Here is a 13063-nt window from a genome sequence, read left to right as displayed (position 1 = left end):
CACTGGTTTACATGTTTTTCATATATATATATATATATATATATATATATATATATATATATATATATATATATATATATATATTTCAGCTGTTACCCTAGTGGTTAGTGGACGTTCTGAGCTGTGGTTGCTCATACAGGTGACATGAGTTTGAGTCTGGCTTGCAACATTTTCCTATCTTTCTCCCTTCATTTATTGTCCTCATGCAAAACAAAACTATTTCTTCATAATTTCCATAGTAAACATGTCTAGTTATGTAACCTAACCCATTCAATGACCCCACTCAGGACAAACATACATAAACAAGGATGGGGGTCACTGAAAACCCTCCCTTCATTCAGTGAAACTTCATTCAGCCTAATCAGGATTTAAACAGATGAAGCCAGATTAAACTAACCCCTGCTTATGAGGCCTTCAGAAATAGGAATGTGTTTGATTCAGACACTTGGATTGCATTTTCACAGTAGTTATATGTGACGTTTAATTGTTTATGATGTAGTGAAATACTCTATATAGGCCTACCGATATTTGTATTGCATTTTCACAGTTACAGTTATATGACATGTTTAATTGTTTATGAACTGATTAATAGTACTTGATACAATGAGGTAAATCGATTAGTTCAGCTTTGAGATCATCAAAGAAAGCAATCTCTGGTCTCTATAAGTCAGCTTTGAAAGCTGACTCAACGGCTGTCATGTTTATAACAAATAAATCTTTATAGTCAAGATAATTCTTTATTTACAGACAAAGAGAGAGTATAAAACTCATCCCTTCCTTAAATCATTGTGTCTGTATAAACCATCATGGTATAGAGTCTAAAAGCAAGTTCATTAATTATAAATGGTTTATGTTAAAATCGCTGTAACTCTTTTAAAGGCCTCTGTGATGTATAACAATAACTCATAATATTAGACTAACTGTTCATGCAGATAATAGAAAGGGCAAAGATTTTACATTTATGTTGTAGGCTATAGTCAACAGAGAACCCTCTGTTTTCACCTAATCAAAAGGATTGCGATATATAACGCACAGTTTAGACACAGTCGAGTCTTTCATAACTTAGCTAAACCTTTTAGGCTTTTTATATGATGAAACAATAAGTACTGTGGCTTTAAGAGGTTTCTGTGAGTTAGTGAGGAAGCCAAGGGGTGTAAACACAAACCCCAAACTCTCACACTGTATCCCATAGCACCTGTTAAGCACGGAGTAGATCATTCAAGACACCCGCAGAATCTGACAAGACCGAGGCTGAAAGGTATTTTTGTTGTTGTTTTTCTGTGCGCGAGGATGCCTTTGATTTTCTTTGGCTTATTCTTTAGAGTTACTTAGTAAGGACTTTGATTAATTTTGATTTCGTGACGGTATAACGTTACTTTAGAGGAGCTTAGTTTAGCTAGTTGTCGTAATATTTTAATAAATATCCCAAATTTGAAGTTTATTCGAGGGCTGTTTGAATCCTATATCCCACTTTTTCATAGTGACAAGCTGTAGGCTATGACAAACAGCAAAATTCGTTGTTACAAAGAATAACGTTAGATAAAAGGGACCAAATAAACAAAAGGGAGAAATTAAATTAGTCTGTAAGAATGTGTTACGCTTAACATGTTTTGTTGTTGTTGTTGAAAAACGACCTTTATGCCATTACAATAACCATTCTATTATTATTAAGAATGCTAATCATAATAATAATAAAATCATTTTATTGATGCGCCTTTCATGACATTCAAATGACACCTACAGTAGCCCAGTCAAACTAAGAAAGCTAGGCAAAGCAAAAACGCGAGTCAAACAAAAGTAACGTTAGCTTATGTCCTTAAAATATTTCCAGCGCTATCAAACAACATTTCAGTGATCATAAAAGTATATCAGTCTACACCTAGTTAGTCTTAGTAAGGCCACACTGATCTATATAAAATTACATTATATAGATCAGTGCTAGCAAATGAATCGCGAATGCAACTCATTTTAGCTTGAGGTAACCATAGCAACAGTAATTACAGCGCTTTCCGTTATAAATGTAATTATTTATCGCTTTATAATTGGTTTTCATATCACACATATATAATCAACATATTTTTGTTTCTTTGAAAAGCCGTTATGCTTGGACGCAACAAAAGAAAATTATTTTCTCAAGTTCTTCAGCCTTTTTAAAAGATTTTTTTTTACTTTAGGAACCCACACAAATAACAAAATGCGTTATTTTTATTTTATTTATAAAAACATAGTCATCATAGAAAATGTGTATAATATGAACTGCATTTGTTTTTAATGGGGAATATGAGCATCCAATCAGTTAACCTCCAGATTTTAATTTCATCATTTTAAAAAGCTTTTCAGCTTGAATAAAACAGGATTAACTCTTTTAGATTAGATTAATGTTTGAATTATGCATGCGTGTTTATATGTTTTTTTTTTTTTTTGTGCACAGATCTGATTATGAACGCACAAAATATTGGATCCAAAGGTGGACATCAGGCTTTCAGGTAACACCGTCCTTGATCAATGAAATGAACCCCTCTCTTCACTTCAGAATAAACAAGAATGAGATGAAAGAAATGAGGCAGAGAGACGGACAGGAAGTGAAAGGAGTTCAAAGTGTAAAGTTTGGTAAATGTAGATTTAATGTCCATCATTACTATTTGTTTCTTCTTGCATGGAACCAAATTATGAATGTTTGTGTTTCGTTCAAATGTTTCACAATTTGTCACAAGACCAGTTGCTTTGTCCTTATGTGCCTGCTCTCTCTCTCTCTCTCTCTCTCTCTCTCTCTCTCTCTCTCTCTCTCTCTCTCTCTCTCTCTCTCTCTCTCTCTCTCTCTCTCTCTCTCTCTCTCTCTCTCTCTCTCTCTCTCTCTGCTGAATGCTTCCTTGCCCCTAAGAATTTGCATGTGACTGCATTATAGAGCAACAAGGTGGAAAGATAGTTAGCCTGCATTTGAGAATTTTGTTGGTTTGTACTAATTTGGTGCTTTGTACAAATTCCCTGATTTAAGCAGGGAAAAACATAAGGTGTTCAGATGAGCACAAATGGGCAAAGATGTTGGCAACTGAATACTGAACAGACTTTATTTTTAAAATATGTTTTATTAGTACAATATTTATTTGCTATTAATTTATAAATATTTAATTTATAATATACTTTTTCAACATGAACACCAATACTATGAGTCAGAAAAAGTTTGCTTTTGGCATTAAACTAAAGAGATGACCACATTTTAAAAGCAGTGTGATAACTGTGTTTATCAGATAATATGGAATGCAATCTCTCACATTGTAGGGGAATTTGTTAATAGGCAAGAAGGTTAATTCAACTCCAATAGAGTTCAAATTAAACTCCAAGTAAAATCTCACTCCTCCAGAGTTTACTTAAAACTACACGTTTGATACCAAAGTTTGTCTTTATGTTCTCACATTTTCAACCCTTTCCCCATATCTTTGGGAAAATTTGTTATCTTAGTTTTTTTCTTGTAGGGTCCAAGAAATATTCACAGCGTTGAGGCCAATACTTAAATAAACCGGATTAGCATCTGTCGACATTCACTTGCGTCGCTCAAGACTTGCAACAATACACACAGTGATTTGGAGATCAGGTCTGCTAGTGATTTTTGCATTTCGTATTCCTGGCCTCATTCACGTGGCTCTCCGCTGCTCCAGATTACAGTTCCTAATCCCAAACACTCTCCAAAACGCATGCTTTCACTCACACTCGTTCATTCAGGCAACAGGATGCAATGAGAACATTTAGCAAAAAGGGTTTCATTTACTGCAACCGCTAACTACTTGATTTCTGAAGGATTTCTGAGGCTTTCTGGGGGAAAAGGAGAATGATTTGAGAATGAGAACTGTTTCTGAGAGGAAATTATAGATTTAAGCATTGGAACTACAGAATGTGGATTCTGCATCAGCTAAGCCTAAACCAGCTCTTGGATATATGGAGTTTCTTGGACATCTAAAGCTAAGAAAAAACAACCAGTAGGATAGAGAATCAAAGAATAAATCAACTCACTTCAGATGAACTCTTGGTTTGCATAACCAGGCCTCAGATTATCAGTTGTATTGGAAGAATAGCAAAAAGATGTCGGACACATTTGACTTCCCACGTGTGCGCTCTGACAGTATGTCCTCCATGGCATCTCAGTCTACTTCAGCACGGCTGATTCTTCGCCAGCGGCTCGCTCAGTTGCTCACTTGCTTGGAGGATCTCAGCTCAGATGATGAGGCAAACGAGGAAGTGTCCCGTACGCTGGACGAAGCCTTTCACCTATGTGGACGATACACAAACAGAGAGTCGTTCAGGTGTATTGAGTCACTGACTTGGGTTCAAATCTGAAAATAAGTTTTAGATAGACTTCTGTTGGAGGGATAGAAGGTGGATTTTGTCATTTGTAGGTTGTTTGCCAGCAAGTTCTCTGAATGTTTATCTTATATATTTGATCCTTTTCCACAAGTTTTTCTCAGATATGCAATTCAGAGTTGATTTCATTCATTAGTTCATTCCTAGGCTGTGTTTGATTTCACTTTTAGACATACATTAGCAAACTTACCTAAGCTTCCCTAAGCACCTCGATCCCTTGATTTTGACTGAGGGAGCAAGATACGTACACTTCAGGCAGATCCATAGACCACAATGCAACACGATTGTGACGTCACAGCAGATCACGCTTAAACTCTACACAACTCTAGTGTGTGATATTGGAGTTATTTTGACATTTAACCGCATATTCTGGCTAACCTTAAGCTGATTGTTATAGTTTATTGTATTTTGATCATTTTCACTTGTATAATTTTTGTTATATTTTCTCCAACAGGCCAAGCTTACATACAGGCCTATAGAATGTTGCGTTGAAAAGGGGAGACCGAGGGAAGTTAGCGAGGGAAGGGCATAAAAAATTGGACTTAAACACAGCCGTTTTCAGTTTCTATCTTCTTCTATTGTTCAGGCTGCACATGGTCACGTGGAATGTTAGCACAGCAGAGCCACCAGCTGATGTGAGGACATTACTGCAGCTCGACTCTCAGCCGGCCACTGACCTCTATGTGATTGGGTGAGTTACTGTCATGTGAATCACATGATCACAATATACTTAAAAAAGGTTGTCAATTTTAAATGTTAACTAACTGATATTTACACTACCATTCAAAAATGTGGGTTGGCAAGTCTCTTATGCTCACCAAGGCTGCATTTATTTGATTAAAAAAGATTGTGAAATATTTGATGTTTTAATAATTGTTTTCTATTTTAAAATGTAATTTATTCCTGTGATGGCAGAGCTGAATTTTCCAAATGCATTTATCCAAAGCGACTTACAATATATATTACAGATTACAGTTTATATGTAATCTATCACATCATATATACAGTGATGTGACTTAATATAAGCAGATGTGTTTGTGTTTCAGTCTACAGGAAGTGAAAGCCACTCCAGTGCAGTATGTCTCTGATCTCATTGTTGAGGATTCATGGAGCCTCCTCTTCATGGATACTTTGGCACCAATGGGATATATCAAGGTACAGCATAAATAAGTAACTGTGTGTGTGTCTTAGCATTGCAAGCTCAGTTTAGAGAGTGTGGAAGACAGAGAAGTGTTTGAGTGTCCTTACATATGTTTATATGCAGTTGCAACTGTTACAATATCAGAAATACAGAATCAGGATGAGCCGTCTCCTCATTAAGCTTGTTAAGCTCCATTGTTCTCTGCAGGCCATGAACACACTAGAGGTATTGTTTCACGCTAGCATGTGTAACGTAAGCACAGATTTGATGTGAGCCCGTCCCATTCTGCCTTCAATGACTAATTAGCTCTGATTTTGAAAACTGAATTCCACTTCACCAAAAAACATCCCAGGAATTTCCAGGCAGTACCAATCTCCTTATTTTCTCTCTGCAATGTATCAAGGACTTCATTCTCTCCATTCTAAGCTTAAATACGTTTCCTCGGTTTTGTGGAGGTCGAAGCCGTGTGTGACGTTTGTGTTGAGAAGTGCGCTGAAGCTCTGACATATGAAAAGAGCTTTAACTTTTTGCTGTCCTCAGGTGACTTCAGTGAGGATGCAGGGTTTGCTGCTGATATTGTTTGCAAAGCAGGCCCATCTGCCTTTCATCAGAGACATCCAAAGTACATACACCCGCACTGGCCTGTTTGGATACTGGGTACAGTACAGCCTTTACATCCTGACATTTCACAGACACTTTCTGTCATACACTGATTTCCTATTGATTCCTATGATTTTTTCCTATGAAGTCGGTAAAAAAATGTTTTGTGTGTTTCTGAAAGAAGCTCTGATGCTCACCATTTATTTGATCAAAAAAATACTGTGAAATATTATTACAAATTTCAAATTACTGTTTTATATTTTAATATATTTAAAATATATTTATTCCTGTGATGGCAAAGCTGAATTTTCAGCACAATTTATCAAGCCTTCAGTGTCACATGATCCTTAAAAATCATTCTAAAATGCTGATTTGCTGCTCATGTAACATTTTTCTTATTATTAACAATGTTAAAAACTGTTGAAAGGTAGTATTATATAATATATATACTGTGTAAAAAAATTGTTTTAAATCACCTAAACCTATCCTTTTAAATATATGAATATGCAAGTATGAACAGGGAGTCTGATATAATATATAGCTGGACTAATATAGTATTGTTGATTCTTGCAGGGAAATAAGGGTGGTGTTTCTGTGCGTTTCTCATTTTACGGTCACATGCTGTGTTTTCTGAACTGTCATCTGGCGGCTCATATGAACTACGCCCTGCAACGCATGGATGAGTTTGAATATATACTGGACACGCAAGATTTCGATATGTACAACACACCGAATGTGCTAGACCACAAGTCAGTGCTAACTTGGATTAAAGTTGCTCATGTTGATGCATCCGAAAATACAACGTGGTTCTCATAATGCTGTTGTTTCTTCTCCCAGGGTGGTCTTCTGGTTTGGTGATCTGAACTTCCGTATCGCTGACCATGGGATGCACTTTCTCCGTTCCTCGATCAACAATGGCCGTTTTAACTTGCTGTGGGACAAAGATCAGGTCAGGCAAACACACAATCAAAGATAAATACATGCAAATACACACTTTTCTGAAGTCCTATACCCAAACCCAGTGAGCTGCCTACATAGACAGCATTTTTAGGCACCATAGACTCACTCCAGATGTTAAATGCTGTCCTAAACAGTTTTGCATTTCATTTACATTTTTTTTATGTTAACATACACTACACAGAAGTTTTTGACTGTTGCATTTACGTAGCATCATGTCTGGCGTTTTCACTGCTCTGCCTCACGTTTTTAGACGCAAAAACATATTCTGTGTGAATCACAGGCACAGAAAAGGCAATTACAGAACCCACGGCTTTGAATTTGGCAGACTAAGTCAAGGGAAATGCTGGTTATAAATATATGTGCTAAGTATCACGTCATTAGCTTAGCATCTTGCAAATGTCGAATTGTATTGAAAACAAGAGACAAGTGTTAGAAACTGTTAATTTAACATGTATTATCCTATTCTATTCTATTCTGTCTCTTAGTTGACCATGATGAAGAAGAAAGAACCTATCCTTCAGGAGTTTGAAGAGGGACCATTGCGCTTTAAACCCACATACAAATTTGACCGTTTCTCTGAGACTTACGATACAAGGTATCACTTACACACTACACATCATTAACATAATACAAACACACTATTTCCAATGCATGAAAGTAGAAACAGTGTCAGATCTCCATTTCCTGAGAGTCTAACGTGTTGTCTTAGAAGAAAATCATTATCATTCTTTCTCCACACAGAGCACCGAAGACATGGTTTGGCTTTACGTAAGATTTGATAAGCAAAATTTGTGTTTGTTGCATGCTATGTCTACCTTAACCTATTACCCAGAATTCCTCTCACATCACATCCCGTAAAACACTGCACTTCTCTTACTTAACATTCATTCCTCATATACTCTCCCCTCATGTTTCAGTAAGCATTTCATGTTCATGCAAATGTATTGTGATTGGTGTTTTATGGTATTTAGCACAGATATTTCCCTCATTTAAGCTCTCATCTGTTGGCTAAATTGTAATATGGATAGTGAAATATGTTCGGGAATTTATGTTTAGCTGTGTCTGTAATGGAAGCAGAGGTAGTTTGTATATCAAACCTTTGAATTTTTTTCAAAATTACTAGTCAAGGTGTGAAAGAAGTGAAATGTAGGAAATCATTTATACACCAACGACTCCATCCGTTCAGTGTCCACCCAGCCCTTCCTACAGACTCATCTCATTTAACACATGACCACATATCCATGTCAGTGTGTCATTGGGCTTCTAAAAGCTGTCTTGGAGAACAGTTTTTTGTACTTGTCATATGGGCTCCTCAATCACTGTGTAGAACGCATGTTTCACTCTGATATGCTGGTGTTTGACGCATTTGCATGTTTCATATTGTAGAATTACAGTAGATCACAGCATATCAGTCATATGTCTGCATGTACACAACTGCAGCTCACTGCAAGGACACACTATATCCCAGCCGCTTCAACAATGACAATAATAATACATGTTTCTTGAGCACAAAATCAGCATATTAGAATAATTTCTGAAGGATCGTGTGACACTTATGATTGGAGTAATGGCTGGTGAAAATTCAGCTTTGCCATCACAGGAATAAAATAGTGTATATGTATATAAAATATACATTTTGAAATATAAACAAGTATTTTAAATTCGAATAATATTTCACAATATTACGTTTATACTGGATTTTTGATCAAAATAGACTATAATAAAGTTAAGTTCTCCAAGACTACAACCTCACTCAGCATTTACATTAATATTAGTTTTTTTTTTATTATAATAGTTGTATATTTACATTCCCTCCCTCTCTCTCTCTCTCTCTTTCTTTTTTTTTTTTTTTTGCATGGGTAAATGATTAGTGGTAAAAAGCGGAAGCCTGCCTGGACAGATCGTATCTTGTGGAGGATAAAACCCAAAGCTGTAGAGACAGAGGATGAGAATAGTTCGACAACATCATCAGTTGACGATGATGAGTATCCTGTTAAGGTGATGCAGGACATGTACACCTCTGATGCCTCATACGGGGTCAGTGACCACAAACCCGTCATTGGGACCTTCAATCTGGAGGTATGAATTATGTATTTCCGGAATATTTAATCAATAAGATGACACTGGGCTTCACTATGAATTAAATCGAAGTAAACAAGCTTATAGTAATCATTAATAATAATAATAATATCTTCTTTTCAATGCACATGACATTTAGTCCAAAAATATAATGTATCTCTCTTTGATCTCATCATGCAGATGAGGAAAAAGGTGGAGACGCCTCTAGTCACACTGACAGTGGACGGACACTGGAGTGCAGATGAAGATGCAATATTCACCTACACCATCCTGGAAAACTTTGAATCCTCAACCTGGGACTGGATCGGACTGTACAAGGTGAGAGGAAGAGAAAGAGAGAGAGAGAGAGAAAAAAATAGGTTGATGGATGAACAAAAACACAGAAAGAGACAAAAAGGAGATCTGTATCACAAAGCGGGTCACTAACTAGAGGTGATTTATATCTTTGCATGCAGATTGGCTTCAAAAGTGCCTCCGATTACTCCACCTTCGCCTGGGTCAAAGATGATGAAGTGGCTGCCAATGGTGAAGTTGTGACGGTATGGCAGACAAAGTTCTGGTAAAACTTTGGAATACTTTTCCGTCATTAATGAATAACTACAGAAACAAGTGAGCAACACGCTATTAACATTCTAGTAACTACTATTAACTAACAAGAAACTCTGATTATCAATTAGTAAGTAATAGCCCTCAGTTGAATGTCGTAAGTTTCATACCTCCCAGAGAACTACAAAGAACTACAATATACAGGTTCATAATTAAAATAATGTATAATGTATCATTAATTTTAAAGTGAAGTAATAACCCACTAGTAATGACTCAAGTATTACCAAATCCTTCAGAAGGAATTACTAGTTATTTGGATCGGTATTCTTAAATGAAAAGCATAACTCCTTTATATTGACTGAAGACGTTGTAAGCTTTAGAAGTTTAAAGTGTTACCAAACCCATCAGAAGGAATTACCATCCAAAACCTTACAAAAACTTCAAAACCTTACATTGACTTCAGTAATTACAAGGGAGTTATCATGCTTTTCACTTTAGAATACTGATCCAAATAATTAGTAATTCCTTTAGAAGGATGCAGTTATCCTTGAGTCATTACTATCCAAAACCTTACAAAAAACCCCTCAAAAGCTTACATTGACTTCAGCCATTACTAGAGAGTTATCATGTTTTTCACTTTAGAATACTGATCCAAATAATTAATGATTCCTTCTGAAGGAAACATGAGTCATGACCTTCACTTTAGAATGAATTATACATAATGCATTATTCACATTAATTATTAACCTGTATATAGTAGTTCTTAGTAGTTCTCTGGGAGGTATGAAAAACATAGTAGTTGCTTATTAGCTAATAGTGAACTACCACATTCAACTTAGCGCTATTACTTACTAATTCATTAATCAAGTTTCTTGTTAGTTAATAGTAGTTACTAGAATGCTAATAGCGCGTTACTCATGTGTTCATGTATAGTTTTTCATTAATGATGGAACAGTATTCCTGGAAAGTGTAGCTGATGACTGTTTGTAAGTTATAAAATAATGACTGCTTACAAATTCCTAATGGATTTTTATTACTTTTACAGTCACACTTAAAATTAAAAATGTTAAAACGTTGTTTAAAACGGCATGATCGGTCTAACATGAGTGTTGCACTTCCTGTTTAAGGTCCATATTAAAAATGAGCTCCCCCTGCTGGCAGGGGATTATGTTCTGGGCTATTACAGCACCAACATGCAAACCCTCATTGCTTTTAGTCCAACTTTCCAGGTGAGTTTCCGCAAACACATACCTCTGTGTTAACGTTATGCTATACCTCTTTACTCACCTGCTTTGTGTCTGGTTTCAGATTCTAGAGTCTAAACGAGCTGTAAAGGTTCCTGAGAACATCAACGGACATGAGAAATAACTGGAATATCTTCTAACATGTGGGGCATATGTAAAAATTACAGCAGGAGATCTGATTTTGGATTATATGCTTCCTCCTTGTGTGAACAGACTTTGTTCAGTTTGGTTTTAAAAGGTAGAGCTGATTCTGAAACAGTCTGATATGAGTGTGGTTTAAAACTGAAGTCTTTAAAATTTCCCAAAACAAACATTTTTAACACCAGTTTAGTCAATGAACACACTGCTCTTTTCTTGTCTGTGTTTACCCATGGCTCTCCTCAAATGGCTGAATCTGTTATATAAGCTCTAGAAAACATGCACACATATTGTACTCTTATAGTAATGAGAGTTCTTTATAGTACCTGTACCTGCCACTAGAGCTCAATAAAGTCAATTACAGAGGCGGACATGGAATCCATGCCTGCAAACTCATTAGAAAGCTCTTGATTTCTACAGAATTGGACCACGCAAAGATTGACACATTTGACATTTCCCAAACCTTGCATGATTTATTATACATTTTTTCTTTCTTTCTTTTTGCAAATTTGAAACTAACAGGATTGTAGAACTAGTAAGAGTGTAACTCTCATAATTTCATATATTTAATGCCAAAATCAGCAGATAAATTGTGAAAAAGTCCTATTATTTTACAGTAAATTAAGTTCTACAAAATACAGTTATTAATTTTGGATCATTGTATCATACATTAAATGCATGATGTTTCATTAATTTTGCCCATTATACCTGAAATTGATTTCAGTACCTTACATTGGTTTTATTGTACATTGGTGAAGTGTGCTGCTCTTTATACAGTGTTTCATTGTGTCTTACAGTGTGTGCCTTAATTACAGTGCCTGTATGTTAGTGGATTTTCAGTACCTATATAACAAAAAAGTAATTCACCATCCGACTGTTAAAATGCCATTATGTTTAAGCTCTGTCCCTCTTATGACTCGTATTAGTACTAAATTTGTCTGTACGTGTCGTTTATGTGAGCAAGATAACTTCTTATTGTCTACATTTTTCCATTTGTGACATGCCTGACCTATATTTTACTTTAAATAGGCTATTACAATCTGTCCTCGTAGTTCAGTTAGTGTAACTGACTATATTTATTAAAGTGGAACGAGTTGATTTGACCCTTTATGATTTGTTAAAAATATTATGTTTTTGTAATCAAGCAGTTGAACACAACAATGTTATTGGGATTGCAAGCAATTTCATTAAAATATGAAGGTCTGATTTTCTGTCTGCCTCATAGACTAACACTGTAAATGCATATCTGTCTCAATATTTTGAGGTAACTTGTTGTTAACCTGGAATATTCCTTTAAGGTCTAGCACACTCTTTTGAGTCTTAATTACATAGCTCACATTAATCAATGGGACATGAAGCGTTATTTTGTGTCAGCCAACAAAATCGAATCTCTAGAGTGACAACCGAACAAACAATCTTTTCAATCTACAGTACACTGCCCATTCAAAAATATGTTTGGCAACAATTATTTTAATTGATGGAGTGTGTAGCTTTTCATTTCTTAAACAACCGTGTAGGAAGACACATCATGGCCATATTCCAAGATGACGAAGCCAAGATTCATCAAGCTCAAATTGTGAAAGAATGTTTGGGAGGGAGCATGAAGAATCATTTTTACACCTCTGAGTCCAGACCTTGATGCACCTCTTAATGGAAATGCCATCACAACATTTATTTCCATCAAGAGGTGCATCATTTTTTGGTCAAGATCTTGTATCACGGCAATAATGATCCAATCATAGACTCCTAAGAATTTGGCTATTAAATCCATTTCATAATTAAAAAAAGTCAGACCTCACCATCAGTGTTATTTCCCCTACTGAGATGTATTTTTTGTAGTTCACTCTAGGGGGTGCTGTTTACTTATTGTCTTTTTCATAACGCACTGTTTTTGTGAAATTCACGCTCGAATGATATGCCATTCAGACAGTATACACTAATACTCACAAAATATTACATCAACCAGTTAGGCGCAGTACTCAGAACTGGAAATATTGTG

At 35.8% G+C, this 13063-nt stretch overlaps 1 protein-coding gene across 2 annotated transcripts; it reads left to right on the top strand.

Annotated features, from left to right (window-relative positions):
• The first annotated feature begins 1164 nt into the window (after positions 1-1164).
• inpp5kb (inositol polyphosphate-5-phosphatase Kb) lies at positions 1165-12303 on the top strand. 2 transcript variants are annotated; one of them, XM_082157504.1, is made up of 14 exons: positions 1165-1258; positions 2432-2486; positions 4943-5047; positions 5403-5511; positions 6038-6154; positions 6671-6846; positions 6935-7046; positions 7543-7652; positions 7799-7825; positions 8929-9136; positions 9317-9454; positions 9592-9675; positions 10810-10911; positions 10991-12303. In XM_082157504.1, the coding sequence occupies exons 2-14, from the start codon at positions 2440-2442 to the stop codon at positions 11048-11050; spliced, it is 1395 nt and encodes a 464-aa protein (XP_082013630.1). In that variant the 5' UTR covers positions 1165-1258; positions 2432-2439; the 3' UTR covers positions 11051-12303. The 2 variants fall into 2 exon arrangements, with proteins under 2 accessions (XP_082013630.1, XP_082013631.1); XM_082157505.1 differs by lacking the exon at positions 7799-7825.
• Positions 12304-13063: the final 760 nt, after the last annotated feature.

Source organism: Leuciscus leuciscus, assembly GCF_965113295.1.
Source record: "Leuciscus leuciscus genome assembly, chromosome: 24".
Classification (NCBI taxonomy): domain Eukaryota; kingdom Metazoa; phylum Chordata; class Actinopteri; order Cypriniformes; family Leuciscidae; genus Leuciscus; species Leuciscus leuciscus.
Note: the sequence above shows the minus strand (reverse complement) of the source record. Positions and strands in the feature narration are given on the sequence as shown.

Bases quoted from the DNA above. Each gene is read 5' to 3' on its own strand.
- inpp5kb (XM_082157504.1), top strand. From the start codon at position 2,440: ATGAACGCACAAAATATTGGATCCAAAGGTGGACATCAGGCTTTCAG. The intron at 7,653-7,798 runs GTATCACTTACA...TTCTCCACACAG, and splicing joins TCTGAGACTTACGATACAAG to AGCACCGAAGACATGGTTTG. The intron at 9,137-9,316 runs GTATGAATTATG...CTCATCATGCAG, and splicing joins TTGGGACCTTCAATCTGGAG to ATGAGGAAAAAGGTGGAGAC.